The 16,529-nt window shown below is 41.9% G+C and overlaps 2 protein-coding genes across 2 annotated transcripts; one reads left to right on the top strand and one right to left on the bottom strand.

The window, feature by feature from the left end:
• Window positions 1-3,839: 3,839 nt before the first annotated feature.
• Window positions 3,840-4,869, top strand: LOC115665252 (cell number regulator 1-like). Its single transcript, XM_030587127.2, has 3 exons — window positions 3,840-4,074; window positions 4,369-4,578; window positions 4,793-4,869. The coding sequence occupies exons 1-3, from the start codon at window positions 3,840-3,842 to the stop codon at window positions 4,867-4,869; spliced, it is 522 nt and encodes a 173-aa protein (XP_030442987.2).
• A 6,675-nt stretch (window positions 4,870-11,544) lies between these two features.
• On the bottom strand, window positions 11,545-13,335 carry LOC115668073 (protein DETOXIFICATION 49-like). Its single transcript, XM_030589582.2, has 2 exons — window positions 13,098-13,335; window positions 11,545-12,936 (listed from the first exon to the last, which is right to left on the bottom strand). Exons 1-2 carry the CDS (start codon window positions 13,236-13,238, stop codon window positions 11,545-11,547), a joined length of 1,533 nt encoding a protein of 510 aa, XP_030445442.2. The 5' UTR covers window positions 13,239-13,335.
• Between the last annotated feature and the right edge of the window lie 3,194 nt (window positions 13,336-16,529).

The raw sequence follows: 16,529 nt of genomic DNA, 5'->3' as shown, positions 1-16,529 counted from the left end.
AATCGGTCACTCATAGAAAAGGCAAGATGCATGCTGAATTGGGCAGGTTTGGGGCCAGAATTTTGGGCAGAAGCTGTAGCCACAGCCAGTTATTTAAAGAATCGGTCATCGACCTCATCAGTGAAGGATCGTACACCATATGAGGCAGTGTTTGGGAAGAAGCCGAATCTGTCGCATGTTCGGGTGTTCGGGTGTGACGCATATGTTCATGTATCCAAGGAGAAGCGGGGTAAGCTTGACAACAAGTCTGAGAAAAACATATTTGTCGGATACAAGGAAAGGGTCAAGGGCTATAAGCTGTGGAATCCAGAATCAAAGACCATTGTATACAGCAGGGATGTTGTCTTTCGTGAATCACAACCCCAGGTTGGCACACAGAAAGGTGATGAGCCCAAGAAAGTGGTAGTGCTTGAAGAAAGTCCTAAAACTCAAACTGTGAAGATGGTTCCATAAGGCACACTAGTAGAGTCTGATTCTGAATCGGAGCATGGGGACTCGGTTAATGAAGTCGAGGATGCAGATTCAGATGAAGACCCGGATACAAATAGCATGCCGGCTCTCAAGAGATCGACGCGAGAAAGAAAGGTACCACTTCGATACTCACTTAGTGTTTTGAGTACGTTTCATGCTTTGAGCATTACCGGAGATAATCCTAGTTCTGTAAAAGAGGCGAGATCTATGGATGATGTGAATCAGTGGGAGCTCGCAATGATAGATGAGATGCAGTCGCTTGATAAAAATGAAACATGGAGTTTGTGTAAATTGCCTAATGATAGAAAGGCAATTGGGTGTAAATGGGTGTTCAAGCGAAAGCTGAAATCGGATGGGACTGTAGAGAAGTACAAGGCTAGGCTTGTAGCCAAGGGGTACTCTCAGATTGAGGGAGTTGACTATGACGAGATTTTCTCTCCCGTGTCGAAGTTGACCTCGATACGGTTTGTTCTGTCTATAGCAGCTGCATATGATCTTGAGGTAGAACAGATGAATGTAAAGACGGCATTCCTTTATGGGGACTTGGAGGAGGAGATATATATGAGGCAACCATAAGGCTTTGAAGTAAGAGGAAAGGAGAATTTGGTGTGCAAATTGAAAAAGTCTTTATATGGGCTGAAACAGTCACTGAGAATGTGGTACCAGAAGTTTGACACGTACATACTCCAGCTTAATTTTGTGTGTTCAAATTCTAACAATTGCGTTTATGTGAAGAGAACGGGCGATCAGTTTGTCATTCTCACGCTATATGTGGATGATATGTTGTTGATCGGGAATAGTGTGAAGATGGTGAATTCCGTGAAGAGTTTGTTGGCCAAAAAGTTCGAAATGAAAGACTTGGGGCCTGCAAATTTTATTTTGAGCATGCAGATTAAGAGGGACCGTGAGAAACGGAAGCTGTGGCTAGGGCAGGAGAAATACATAAAAGAAATATTGAAGAAATTCAATATGATAGACTACAAGCCTGTTGGTACCCCTATACCTTTAGGGACCAAGCTATCTGCGGAACAATGTCCAAAAACGGATGAAGAAGCATAAGAGATGGCCCGAGTTCCATACGCGAGTGCAGTGGGTAGCTTGATGTATGCTATGGTGTGCACGCGTCCGGATATAGCCCAAGCAGTGGGAGTCTTGAGTCGATACATGTCTAACCCAGGTAGAGAACACTGGAATGCGATCAAAAGAGTTTTTAGGTATCTTCGTGGAACTTTGAATTTTTCTTTATGTTTTGAAGGTACAGGGAATGGAAACATGCTTGATATCGTAGGCCATGTAGATGCTGATTGGGGTGGAGATATTGATAGTAGACGGTCCACTAGCGGATATGTTTTCACATTGTTTGGTGCTGCGTTGAGTTGGATGAGCAGGAGGCAAAGCGTGGTAGCGCTTTCTTCTACGGAGGCTGAGTATATGGCTCTTACTCATGCTGGAAAAGAGGCCGTACGGTTACGGCGGTTGTGCTTGGAGCTCGGTTTTGAGGAAGGTGCCATAGAGGTGAGATGTGATAATCAAGGGGCTATTTATTTAGATAAGAATCCAGCATTTCACTCACGCACAAAGCACATTGATATACAATATCATTTCATCCGAGAAAAGGTAGAGAAGAAAGAGGTTCGGCTTGTAAAGGTCGACACGGTAGAAAATAGTTCTAACTTCCTTACTAAAGCCGTCACAGGTGCGAAGTTTGAATGGTGCTCTACTGCGATTGGATTGAAGAAGAATGATATTGGAAAGGCTCTCATTTGCGCGAAGTATCCACCAAGTGGGAGAATGTTGGAGTTGGCGAATACTTCGGGGACCCTTGTTTCTCACACCAGGTACGCTCACGTGAGCTTAGGGAAACTGAAGTGTTATCCATCGATATGTGATCCCTGCGTGCGGAATGCGGGGGTTCGGGCGCGCAGCGTCTGGCTGCCGGTCGGGGCGAGGTTCCGCGCCCCACGGAGGATTCCATTTGGTGCGAGATTAAGAGATTAAGAGATTTCGTATAGGTTTAGGTTTAGGTTTTGGGCCCGTTTGAGGCACATACATATTTTGCTCGTTTTTCTGATCATTGTAACGAGTGGGAGTGGCTGTAAACCTAAAATATAGTGAAATCTCTTTGCAGGACGTAGCCCTATTCGAGGGTGAACCTGGGTAAATTCGTGCATCGTCTATTTTCACTGATTTCTGCGTGATCGTTCTGTTTCGGTTCTCGATATATCCCTTCAATGGCACAGAACCTATAAATTCTTTTACCTTTTTCCTTGTTCGAGGTAAAATGAATCCCGCGTCTTATTACATGTGCGACCCGCAAAATTTGCTTTTTTTTTTTTAAAAGTAAACAAGCGTATTTCCTAAGACAAGTGAAAAGCAGGAGGGTAAGATCAGCTGCAAAACTAAGTATTTGTAGAGATTCAATTAAGTTTAAGCTCCTGCATTGATGAACTTGCAAGGGCTGTGCTTTGGCAATTAGTGAAGTTTCATATTTTAGCCTATATACAACCCTTCCAGGTAGCTCTGTTAGCTCTGTTAACATCAATTCTTTTAGGAAATGCATCAAGAAGAATGCCAAGAGGATGCGATGGATCATACCACAACATGGTCGTTAACCCCATCACCTATATTGATGCTGATGAAACGATTCATTGTTTCTTGAAGCTTGAACAATTTCCTCCACACTTAGGAGGCATTGACTGCAACCTTTGCTGGCCAAAATTTACTGCATGTATCTAAACAACTTACTTCATATATCTAAGCAATATCATTATAGCCCACAGGAGTCAAAGCAGGATAAGCAGTAGTATTTTCACCATGTTTCATGCTTTTGTCTGATGGTCTCGACGTGTTTGTTTTTACTTATTTCTCCCCAAAAGTTGGTCTCCACCGTTGAACCCCCCCTTTCATTAGAGGAGGCCTAGAGAAAGGACCTGGCATTGTCCCTTCATTAAGCATTAAGCATACTTTTGTATTTTCCAAGACAAAAGATAAAAAGAGGTGGCGGTGTTCCTAGAAATCTTCAAAACGAAGGGTCCAATGAACGCATCCGGTGGCACCGGCCTCGAACGAGCTCCCCAATAAATTATTTTTTGGGAAGAAGGTCGTACCTACTGTATTGATAACTTCAAATGATTCACCAAGAACTAAAACCTTTCATATGGAAAATTAAAAAATTTGGGATGATACCTTGAAGTGATAAATCAAAAGGAAAACACCCGTACACATATTCTGTTCACATCTGACTGAGTCTAAACAACAAATCCATGAAAACTAGTACGTTTTCGTTGGGGCACGTACTAGGCAGGACACATCTACATTTATTACCAGCTTAATCCTCTAACGAGCGAAACACAGATCTCGCACAGAAGATGTATTCCTCAACTTATGACGGTGGTGCAAAATATGCAACCCATGGGTTTCCAGGTCCAATGAACATCTCCTCTTGCCCACCTCCGCACGCCGCCGCCACTCGCGGCACGGCTGCGCGGTGGTCGACAGGCCTTTGCCACTGCTGTGACGACCCTGCTAATTGCCTGATCACTGCCTTCTGCCCTTGCGTGACATTCGGACAAATTGGCGAGATTGTGAGCAGGGGTTCCGTTTGTAAGTTTCCTTAAAACATGTACATTTGTGAACATGACGGTTTTCTTAGTTGGTTCTGTCTGTTAAAGGGCATTGGTTGTCATCTGTGGATTGCCTTTGTGTCTTATGTGTGTGGCCATGTGAACCATATAGTATACTTCGTTCTTTTTTTCTGGGTCTGTTAATATGTGGAGGAATAACTATGTTCAATGAGCTCAGGATTTTGAAAACTAAAAAGCTCATCAGGTTTTTTTTGCCTACCTTATGTTTTTGATGATTAAAAATGTTTTGATTCTTTTGTTTTTTGGGGCACAGCTTGTGCAGCAAGTGGGTTCGTGTACGCAGTGTTGGCTCTGACGGGCTTGCCATGCCTGTATTCATGCTTTTACCGGTCGAGAATGAGAGGGCAATATGTCTTGGAGGAGGCACCCGTCGCCGATTGCTTGGTTCACTTCTGCTGTGAGCCTTGTTCGCTTTGCCAAGAGTATCGAGAGCTCAAGAATCGCGGCTTCGACATGGGCATTGGTAATTCAAAGACCTTCATCCTCTTGAACTCTTTCATTGTGAGAACTGTTTTCGGATAATCTTGCGCATTTGCTTTCTTGATCACTTTCTAGACCAAATTGTTATTTGGATTCCAAGATATAGTGTATGTTCACTGTTATTTCTTGCCCTACCCATTGAGATGAATGATCTATCCTATTTTGATGCATTGGTTTATGTGATTTTGAATGTGAAGGTTGGGAAGCAAACGTGGACCGGCAACAAAGGGGGATGGCAAATGCTCCCACTGTGATCGTAGGCATGGATCGGTGAAGCTGAGAACTGAGAACAAGGTGCACAGGGAAGACTTTGGCGTTTCTGCCTGTTCTTCCTCTTGCTTTTACCTTCCAGATTATCCATGTGTTGCTGTCTATTTCTGAAACCAATACCAATACCATTTCACATCTAGATATGTGTTCAGCTATTTTGTCAATGGAATTATGTATGTTTATTTATTTCGTTTATGGATTGAGATTCTCTCAGTAAGGATAAATTGACGTGTTTTATTACTTGCTCTTCAAAATAATCACACATTAACACATTTAATCCAATTTTTATGTGCTCTTACCAATTTTTCCCCTCGTTTCCATTTTCCTTTCTCTTAGTTTTTTCCTTATTCAACCTTTTACCACAAAATGTATCTGATCTGCACTAGTTAAAGTTAAACTACTAGCGACCGCATCCTCTATGTGTCGCCATCATCAACCGGCGACCATTTGCCAGATGCCTCGCCACCACCTCCCTCCCCCCTCCATTATCCTTCCATCCATTAATCGGAGGAATTGTGGCTGATTACTATCATCGACGACTAGCTTGGTGCTTCTATAAGCGACTTGTGAGACTTTGATGGAGGATGCAATAGAAGTCTATGACCTCAATTCCTAGGTCAAGTACCTCCACTGTTACGGAGAGGGAGGTGGCTCGTGGTGGTGGCTAGAGGCGGGCGGCAACTTCGACGAGGTGCTTGGGCTGTGACCATAAAGTAGGAAAGAGATTAGTTGTTTTGGGCTAGGATATTTTGGGACAAAAACATCAAATTAAAGATGAACCGTTATGAAACTATGGTAAATAAGATGGAAAGTATAGAGCTAGAGTACCAAACCAAACTCCTTGATGTGAGATTTGTCTGCTTGTTGCATTCGTATCCCACATTTGAGTGTATCTACAGCACACTTGGACATTTTACAGGTTTATGCTCATGACTCAAATTTGCAGATTTTGTTGAAAAGATCATGTCGTTGTAATTAAAGCCCAAAAGCAAATGAAAAGGGGTAAGATTACCCAATACGTTGACCTTGGACAATTTGTAGCTCAACCTCTCCAATCTGTGTAGGCGTGCAATCTTTCCATCCAATGTTGCCACTCAACTTTTAAAGGCGATCATCATAAAGATGAAGCTTTGCAAAGAAGAAACCGTCTGACATTTGTGCAATATTATCCTCAAGTGAGAGTCCATTTGAATTATGTCACCTTTTTGACAAAAAAAAATAGTCTCCTTAAAGAGAGAAAGAAAGCTGCGTAATTGAAGAAGGAATTTTGGTTTCCTACATTAACACTGATTGGATTGCATTGAGGTATACTTAATACTTTCCAAAACTACATGATTAAGATAGAATGTAAAGCCTATCCTCATTTGTAGCCAAGCTTTGAGAAATGGTTCAATGGTTGACTTGGTAATTGATTATAAGCACTCTAAAATGACCTAGAGTTGCTAAAATTGCTTGAAAAGATTTCCTTTATGTCCACACAAGGCACATGCCCGCGCGTTGTGCGGATCCTTAGGAATTCCCTTATTGTTCCAAGTTTTGATGGGACAAAACTTGTGTTTTTCAATCTTTCTTAACAAACTAATCTAGTGGTAAGAGTAAAACTTAGAATGATAAAGATTATAATTCAATGAAATTGAGTTTTAGAGTCAAGAACATTCACCTCTATAAAGGGAAAATTACCAAAAAAGCCTTAAACATATTGCAATTATACCAATTCAGTCCTAGACCTTTTTTTTGTGTGCCAATTGAGTCTTGAACATTTTGCATTTGTGTCAATTTAGTCCGTCTAGCTAATTTTGGCTAGCTGGCACTAACGTGGCATGGCCGGTGCTGACGTGGATAATTTTTAATAATATTTTATTTTATTTTTCGAATTTTTTAATTATTTTTTTCTTTTTCCTTTTATTTTATTTTCTTTCTCTTTCTTTTCTTTTTTTCCTTTTAATTTTGGTAACCTCGATCCAGTGACTGGCCAAAGGCAAGAGCCGGGAAGGTCAACCCTGTCGGCCACTAGCGAGGCGAGCCTCGCTGCCACTAGGTGAGGTCGACCTCACTCGCCCTTGGCGAGGCTTGACCTCACTGTTGCTGGGCGAGGTCGGCAGTTGTCGCGACCGAACTCCCGAGCTCCCTTTCTTTATCGAACATGCAAAAAGAGGGGAGCTCGCCTAGTACGTGCTAAGTCTAGGTTCGGGACTTAACTCGGGCTCTCCCAAGCCCATACCATATCGCGACTTAGGGTTTAAGTTTTTAACATGCAAGTGGTTTATATCGAGGAGTCGCCACTAATCGATTTGGGGTGAGTCGATTAGAAACCCAAATAGGTGATGGGAGAATCACCCTATTCCTACGAATCGAGAGATTAACCGAATTCGGGACTTAGTTACACTAGTTGGATAACTAATGCCCTTTCGGTACCATTTTGTCCTATTCATTTTTTGAAAACATTTGTCGGGCAATTTAGATTGATTTTAGGACCTTTCTCCTAACATGTGAGGTGATCAACCGAGTGCATAATCGAAACGATCGGCGATCGGGATAGATAGGCACCTAAGGTTCTAACCTTAACTAAGTCGAGATGACATTCAAAAACACAACAATTCATGCAATTGTATTAAAAACATGCATAATAACACAACGGTAATAAAATTAACATGCAAAATACTACCTCGCAATACCAGGCTTGTCTAATTTAAACAAAACAAAAACTTGTATAATAATACCATAACAAATATATCACATAATAAAAAAACTTTTTTTTAAATTTTTTTTTTGATTTTTTTTTTCGGAAAAAAAATAATACAGAAAAGAAAAAAAAATTAAAATTTTTTTAAATTTTTTTTTAAAATTTTCTTTTTTTTTCAAAAAATAAAATAAAATAAATAAAGAAAACAATATAATATATTCCAATTTTTTTTTTTGAAATTTTAAATTTTATATTCTAATATTGCAAAATGCACCTATGTCTACATGCAATGCTATTATAAACTAAATAATAATAATATTTTTTTTTTGGTTTACGAATTAAGGACATTAACCCATAAATTTTTGTAAAATTAATTTTGGGCAAATAAAAAATAGGTGTCAACAGCAGTGCCCAACTATTGGTGAGGCATGCACTCGCTGGATCTAGCGAGGGCTTGCCTTGCTTGTGGTTGGGCAAGCTCGACCTTGCCTAGCGACGGCGAGGCTCACCTCGCCAGGGGCTGGCAAGGTCGACCTCGCCGGCCCTCGCCTTCGTCCGGCGACTGGCCAAAGGAAGAAGGAAGGAAAAAAAGAATGAGAAAGAAAAGAAAAAAAATTAAAAATTTCGAAAATATTATTGAAAATTATCAACGTTAGCGTTGTCCATGCCATATCAGTGTCTGTTGTGCCATGTTAGCGCCGGCCTGCTAAAATTGGCTAAATGAAATGAATCGGCACAAATTCGAAAAGGCTTGGAAATCAATTGCCACAAAAAAGTATTTAGAATTGAATTGGTACAATTGCAATAGGTTTAAGACTTTTTTTATAATTTTCCCCCTCTATAAATCTTCCCCCTATAAGATTTAGAGACATATAGGATAATTGCGCTCATATAACAAGGTCCCTACATCGTGTACACCATATATAATTGAAGAGAAAAGTGAAGATATATCGAGGACAAAGTACCATTTTCAATGGAGTTGAAGACCTTCTCTTTCCTTGAAGAATGAATGCTTGGTCATTTCCACTCGCATGTTCCTTAAGGCCTATGTGATTCACAAAATGGAAAGAAGAGATATAAAGGTGATGATATATTGAGAGGAGAACCAACGCTATAGAACCGTTATTAGAGGTCATTGAATTGGCTTTATAAAGACTAATCGAATACAATGGTTGTAAATTCGAGAATGCCCATCAAAATCTTCAAATTGACCTTGACTTACCTATTATTATTAGCTAGAGGTCGCAAAATTGGTCCGTTTGAGCACTTTGCTTGTTCTGATTCCTCTCGGGTTTCTGTATATCCGATGCTTGCCTTCCTTATGGGGCACTTACCAAATTCACCCGGTTTATGGATGTTTTGTGATTTTCCTCCCAAGTTGGTATTTTTTTATTTTTTCAAAGAAATATTTTATTCATTTCCATGGATATAAAATAGAGATACGCAGTCCAACTGCAAATCAAAACAATAAAAAAAATTCCAGATAAGAAGATGAATTATTAGAATAAGGTTATGAGTTACACGCTCGAAGAGCAGATCTGGGACTTTTTCATATCAAAATTAGTGGCCGATCACCGAACTTGTCTTTAATAATGAGCACACACCGAGATTTCAATCTATTGCTATGACTTTGCCTTTCGGATGCGATGCGCACTTAAGTTCAACGTCCCCAACACCATCGCCATGCAGAGTAACAAGGTTAAATGCGCACAGATCCGATACCTGTGAGAGCGAAATCTTCACGAAACTCTTATGATCTCTTTCGAAACTAGACTTGTGCACTAACAAAACCCGAGGAAAGCGAAATCCTAAAATCATATACGCAAAAAAAACTCCAAATCTAAACTAGGTCGCAATAGAAACTTCCCTGAAACGGGAAAGAGAAACATTTAAATCTTGACTAGATCAGAAGAGAAAAACTCCTCAAAACGGGAGGAAAGTAAGAAAAAGATAACAGAGAACCAAATCAGCTAAAGCCTTAAATTCTCCCCTCCATGGAAATTGAAGTTGTGAGAAGATAGGAGGGAGAGAGGAGAGAATCCTAGAGAGGAGTGGGCAAAAACGTCGACACGGTGAAAGGACAAGTTGGTTTCTTTTGAAATCTGGGTTTTGTGTTGCTTTCATTGACCATTTTAAGCCATATGTGATGTTGAGATTTACTCTCATCTTGAGCTTTAAGGTACGAATTGGGTTGGGTATGAATTGGGTCCGGAAATAATGTTACATAAAAATTAGTAACAATTTCGTTTGTCTCGCTATTGTGAAGGAACGGCCGCAACATTAACGAAAATGATTAATGATGTTATGTTAATCTCATTGTAAAGGATGTTTGTTGCCAAGCCTTATTATTGACCAACTGAATTTGAAGTTTTAAGTGAGAGATACTTCTTTTACTCTTGAGAGGAGATACCATTATATTAAGAAGATGGGAAAATACCACCAAAAATCCAAAATTATGTCACTTGTGACAAATTTACCATGAACTTTTTTTTGTAACACGAAAAATTTCGAATTATGCCACTTGGGATAAATTTACCCTGAACTTTTTTTTGTAACATGAAAAACCCCAAATTATGTCATTTGTGACATATTTACCCCACAATACTTTGATCCATGGGTATTTTTGTCTTTTTCCTTTTTCTTTTTTTTTTTCTTTTTTTTCTTTTCTTTTCTCTTCCCTCCGCCGACCATGGCGAAGGGAAGCCGGCGCGGGCTGCCCTCGCCGGCGAGGGTCGCCCTCGCCTGAGTCTGGCGAAGTCGTCCTTGCCAGATCTGGCGAGGGCTGCCCTCGCTCGACGCCGGATCTAGTAAGGGCGACTTCGCCCGACTCAGGCGAGGGCAGCCCTCACCGGATCCGGCGAAGGCAGCCCTCGCCAGCTTCCCTCCGCCATGGCCGGCGGAGGGAAGAGAGAAGAAAAGAAAAAAAAAAAGAAAAAAACAGAAAAAGAAAAAAGACGAAAATGGCCATGGGCCAAAGTATTGTGGGGTAAATGTGTCACAAGTGACATAATTTGGGGTTTTTCGTACAAAAAAAGTTCAGGGTAAATTTGTCATAAGTGGCATAGTTTGGGGTTTTTGGTGGTATTTTCCCTAAGAAGAATCCAATCTAACGGTATCATTTCCTGGCAAAAAAAAAAACCAAAAAATCTAATGTTATCATATTTCTTACGGTAAATCGATCTAGATAAATGCCAAACCAGAATCAACTAGTTAAACTTGTTTCTAACTTTTGAGACGACTTGTCAGACCATTTACTCATGTACTGATCCATGCCAAATCTCCAGGTTCTCCTCTGCTTCAGCTGTTAAAAGTTTTTGAAAGTTCAATTACAATTAATCAGGTTTATTTCATTGTTAAGCTAATATAAACAGTTCTTATAGGGCAAAAGAACACTACAAGTGCAAACTGTGTGACGCGCTCACTTTGGTGCCATAAGTTTTTTTGGATCACTTTAGTCTAAAATTTTTGAAAAACGATCACTTAAGTGCTAAAATTTTTAAAAACGATCAGAAGTGCAACTCGTGCCGTACACAATTTTTGCCAAATCGACGTGGCATTTTTTTATTAATTTCTCGGACGTGGCTCGCGGAGGCTCGCGGAGATTGGCACTTAAGTGATCGTTTTCAAAATTTTTAGCACTTAAATGATCGTTTTTAAAAATTTTAACACTTAAGTGATCGTTTTCAAAATTTTAGACGAGTGATCCAAAAACTTATGACACTTAAATGATCGTTTTCCTCCGACTTGCAAAAGTGATCCGAAAAAGTTATGGCACAAAGTGATATCCGTACACAGTTATGCACTTATAGTGTCCTTTCGTTCTTATAGTTAAGAATTCTTTTCAATGGTCAGTTATGATTTACGGAAATTGAAAGCTACCCAGAAGAAAAAAAAGCTGTATTTGAAATGATTTGTACACTATGAATATGATCAATCATTATTCTTCGCCTTTTATTATCATTCCACTATCTCTAATTGTATATATGTACGCCTTCGCTATTTCGGACGTTTGTCAGAATTCTCTCCGCCGCCGTCTTGCTCTGCGCCGGTGCCGGTCAGCTCTCGGGCCTTCCTTGCTTCAGCAGCCCAGTCCGTTCTCACCAACATGACCACCATCACGACGGCGCAAACGCCCTGTGCCGCGAGGAGGCCCATCCAGAGGCCCAAGAGGCCCATGCCGATCTTGAAGCACACGACGCCGGCCACGGGCAGCCCGACGAAGTAGAAGGCCACCAAGTTGATGTTGGCCCCCAGAGTGGGCCTCGCGCTGCCCCTCAGTGCCCCACACACGGTGGTCTGAGGGCAGTTCCCAAGCTCGCACAACCCCACCACCGGCAACGCCGCGGTGGTCAACACCAGGATAGCTTCGTCCTTCGTGAAGAACCGGCCCCATATGGTCCTCATGACGATTGTGCACAGCATCACGATGAGGCTAGTGGCGACGGCGCAAGCGAGGGCCACTAGGGAGGTGGCCCTAGCACGCTCAGGCCGGGACGCCCCAAGCTCGTTCCCAACACGAGCCGACACCGCAAGCCCGAGCGACGAGGGGAAGATGTAGATCAATGCCGTTGCTTGGATCAAAACCCCCATGGCGCCCACCGCCTCGGCTGCGTTTGGGAGGACCCCGGCGAGGACGATCATGAGCTCGTACCACCACCACTCCAAGCACACCGAGATGCAACTCGGGATGGCCAACCAGAGAATAGTACTCCACTCCTTGAAGCACTTGAGTGACCAAGCTTGCCATGACTCTCTACAAGTCCTAGAAAAGTAGATGCACAAAACGAGTACGGCCAAAATGATTAGGTCAGTTATGGACACAGCAATTGCTATGCCCTTGACACCAAGTTTGTAGTGATGAACAAGAAGATAGTTAATTGGTATATGGAGGATAAGCCCAAACCCTGCACTAAGCATAAGAGGGATTGTGATGTTTTGTGATCTGAGGTAGATTCTGAGTGGATTGATGAGAGATTGGAAGTAAAGATCCGGGATCACGAATGTGAGATAGACCGCGGCGACTGAGACTATTTTCGGGTCTTGGCCGCACAGGAGGAGAATCGGCTTGACATAGAGCCAAAGGACGGAGATGGGTACGGAGGCAAGGGTCAGGATCGTAATGGTGCGTTGTAGGGTTTGGACCATAAGTGGCCATCGCTGGGCTCCGCAGGCCTGAGAGCTGATGGCCTCCATGCCGAGGGCGAGGCCCGTGATGACGGAGTAACCGGTGATGTTGGCAATACCCATTGCAAGTGTGCCTCCGGCCAGCGCTTCTTTCCCGATCTGGCCCAGGAACAGCACCGATAACGCGGATTTACCGTACATGACTAAGGCAGTAACGATGAGAGGTAGCGCTATGGCATATATCTTTTTTATCTCTTCAAACACCTAAAATGGGTTAGAGAAAAAGCAAAAAAAGAAAATGGTCAGACCAAAAGCTAAATCTGGAGATGATATCATATTAATTGGCTCTAGTCAATACATTGAAGGAGCACAAGACCAAACTGGAAACAAATTCTTTTTCTTTAATCGCGATTTGCAGCACTAACCTCAAAACTTGATTGTCCGGTTGGCTGATCTTGTTCATTTGATAGACCCACTAAACTTTCTAAATGGGATGATGTATCAGAGCCATGATCGTGAACCAGAAGAGGCGCAGAAAATGTCTCTCTCTCATTGTGACCATACATCTTGATCTAAGAGGAGTTGTCTGAGAGTCTTGAGAATTTACCACTCGACACCAAGCACTTGAGGACTAAGATGTTCTTCTTCTTCTACACACAAGCAAAGGTCCTAGCGAAAGCAAGTCACAAGAGATAACAAAGCTGAATGAACGCAACACCACCCAAACAGAGATAATACAAGAAGAAGAAGAAGAAGAAGAAGCAGAAGAGAGAGAGAAACTTACAGTAATCTTTTTCTCTGAACAACATTAAATTTCTTTCACTCCTTACACGATTCTACTGGGACTTTCTTCGTTCAACACTTCTGCATTTATATACAAGTCTTTCTCCGAGGATGTGCAGGATTTATGCGGACACATGCAGAGGGTTGGTTAGAGTTTCCACGGTGAGCAATGGACGAGTATGTGGAGAGGTGGCCATGCCAGTAGGGGTTCGTCGTTTTCTGCATATATGGCAAATAAAGCCTCTCCTTTTTACACCTTTTCTTTTTCTTTTTTTCCGGAAAAGACTCCGTAACGTGCTTCTCTCGGTGTCTCGATCAATCTTAACCTTTGATTCACATCTTATTGGTATCCATCAATGGTTAAAATTGATTGAGACACTGAACAAAGTAACTTGCGAGGTGGAGGATCTACCGTTTTTAATCGGATTCACGAGTTTTATACAAAACGTTGTTAAGGACCTGTCAACTGATCGTCTAAAACTCATTCTACTGTAACACTGTTTCACATATATCGTTAAAATACATTCATGAATTATATTAGAAAAGTTCCACGTTAGACAATTGATTTGATGTGAAGCAATCGGTAATCCCAATTGGCTCACGATCCATTGGCTCCATAACTAGAAATCAACAATATATAGGTGTTGAACAAATAATTGCGGTTGAAATTTCCAGGTAATTAGCAATCTCACACCCGTACACTTTTCCATTTCTTATCACCATGCTTCAATGAGACATGGGTTAGTTCAGATACCCTCTGAGGAATAAGATATTTGTCAAGATCTGTTTCATTTATAATTAAATCAAGGGAAGACTTATCATTTAATACAGTGACTCGGTTCCCCGATTCTACAACTTCTGTCATGCACTTGTGGCAGGGGACTGCTCCAGGTGCCTGCCATGGAATTTGCATGGTCTCAGCATGTTTCTTCGTGGGTAGTATGAGTATCTGCTACGCTGACACACGGGAGAAGCTTGGACTTTTCCTCAAAATAGAACGTTGAGTTCGGCCGCAGGACCTAGGTCGAATCAACTTGTGACGAATCCTGTAGTTGTTACCTAAGCGCAAATGCATGAAGAACAGCTCGGTTGGAAAGCTTGTTTTGACATGGTGTATTTGATACAAAAACGAGAAAGTTATTAAAATTATGTCTCAATTTTGAGCCTGAATAAGAAAGTTTCCTAATTCAAGTAGATTTTCTAATTGCAAAAGGTTTTCTAGTTGGAGAAGGTTTCATAAAAAGAGGTTTTCTAATTTGGATCAAATTCTTGCCTATAAATAAGAAAGTGATATTATTTGTGAAGATCGTCAAAAAGGAGTTTCTGCTAGTGAATTACACTCTAAAGATATTCGAGTGTTTGTAATGATTAAATCTTGCGGTAAGATTTGTATATAATTTCTTCGCAAGATTGAGAAACTATTTCGTGAGGAATTGTGGTTAAATAATGCGTGAGTTATTGGGTGTAATTGGGGCTTGGGAAATACTTAGAGTGTTTGAATGACTAGAGTGTGGTTGTAATCTCCATTGTATCACTTGATCTATAGTGGAATTTATTGCTGATCTCCTCATGGATATATGTCACTACGATCGAATCATGTAAATCTGGTGTCCAATTTATTTTCTTGTTATGTCTATTTTACTGTTCGATTGCTTGGCTTCCACAAAACTTGGTATCAGAGCTTGGCTTGGCTGGGGAAAAGTGCCAAAAAAGTCCTAAACCTTTTGCATTAGTGCCAATTTAGTCCTAAACCTTTTTTTGGTGTCAATTCAGTCCTAAACCTTTTGCATTGGTGCCAATTTAGTCCTAAACCTTTTTTTGGTGCCAATTTAGTCCTAAACCTTTTAAATTGGTGCCAATTCAGTCTTAAACATTTTATTTTTGTGTCAATTTAGTCATTCCGGCCAATTTTGATCGGAATTTGCCGACGTGAACGCTTGCCGGCCAGCGGCCGGTCACCGGCGCCAACGTGGACAACTTTAATAATATTTTAATGTTTTTTTGAATTTTTATTTTTTTTCCTTTTTTCCTTTTTTTTCCACTTTTTTTTTTTGGTCTTCCCTCCTTCCTTTGGCTGGTCGTCGGTCCGGCGAGCTCGACCTCGCCGGCCACTGGCGAGGGCGAGCCTCGCCTTGGTCGGGCGAGGCTCGAGCCCTCGCCGGGCGAGGCCGCCCTCGCTAGTGGCCGGCAAGCTCGACCTCGCCGGCCACTGGCGAGGGCGAGCCTCGCCCGACCAAGGCGAGGCTTGCCCTCGCCGGCCACTGGCGAGGGCGAGCCTCGACCAAGGCGAGGCTTGCCCTCGCCGAGTGAGGCCGCCCTCGCCATTGGTCGGCGAGCTCGACCTTGCTGGCCACTAGCGAGCGCGAGGCCCGACCTCGCCAGATCCGGCGAGCTCGACCTCGTCGACCTCTGGCCTCTAGCCGGTCGCCGGACCGACAACCAGCTAGAGAAAGGAGGGAAGACCAAAAAAAAAGTGGAAAACAAAAAAAAAAGGAAAAAAAATAATAACTCAAAAAATTATTAAAATATTATTAAAGTTGTCCACGTCGGCGCCGGTGACCGACCGCCGGCCGGCAGGCGTCCATGTCGGCAAATTCTGGTCAAAATTGGTCGGAAGGACTAAATTGGCACAAAAATAAAAGATTTAGGACTGAATTGGCACCAATTTAAAAGGTTTAGGACTGAATTGGCACCAAAAAAAGGTTTAGGACTAAATTGGCACAAATGCAAAAGGTTTAGGACTGAATTGGCACCAAAAAAAGGTTTAGGACTAAATTGACACTAATGCAAAAGGTTTAGGACTTTTTTGGCACTTTTCCCGGCTTGGCTGAGTTGAAGCGAATTAATGGCGACAAAATAAGGAAAAGTGAAGATCGACAGATTTGATGGGAAGGTCTTTGGTTTCTGGAAGATGCAAATTGAGGATTATCTGTATCAGATGAAAATGCACTCATCCCGATATGGGGAGAAACCAGAGACGATGAAACAAGCTGACTGGAAATTGCTGGATAGACGAACTTTGAGTGTTGTTCGGCTGACGTTGGCTCGTAACGTCTCGTTTTACATCATGAAAG

The sequence above is a fragment of the Syzygium oleosum genome, unplaced genomic scaffold (assembly GCF_021117445.2).
Source record: "Syzygium oleosum isolate NSW1041296 unplaced genomic scaffold, Sole_v2.1 Sole_v2.01, whole genome shotgun sequence".
In the NCBI taxonomy this organism is placed as follows: Eukaryota; Viridiplantae; Streptophyta; class Magnoliopsida; order Myrtales; family Myrtaceae; genus Syzygium; species Syzygium oleosum.
The sequence above is the reverse complement of the archived record's forward strand: the minus strand, read 5'-3'. Positions and strand labels throughout refer to the sequence as shown.

Coding starts and splice junctions, on each gene's coding strand:
- LOC115665252 (XM_030587127.2), top strand. CDS start 3,840: ATGTATTCCTCAACTTATGACGGTGGTGCAAAATATGCAACCCATGGG. Junction 4,075..4,368: donor TGTGAGCAGGGGTTCCGTTT/GTAAGTTTCCTT, acceptor TTTGGGGCACAG/CTTGTGCAGCAAGTGGGTTC. Junction 4,579..4,792: donor CGGCTTCGACATGGGCATTG/GTAATTCAAAGA, acceptor TTGAATGTGAAG/GTTGGGAAGCAAACGTGGAC.
- LOC115668073 (XM_030589582.2), bottom strand. CDS start 13,238: ATGTATGGTCACAATGAGAGAGAGACATTTTCTGCGCCTCTTCTGGTT. Junction 12,937..13,097: donor CCGGACAATCAAGTTTTGAG/GTTAGTGCTGCA, acceptor AACCCATTTTAG/GTGTTTGAAGAGATAAAAAA.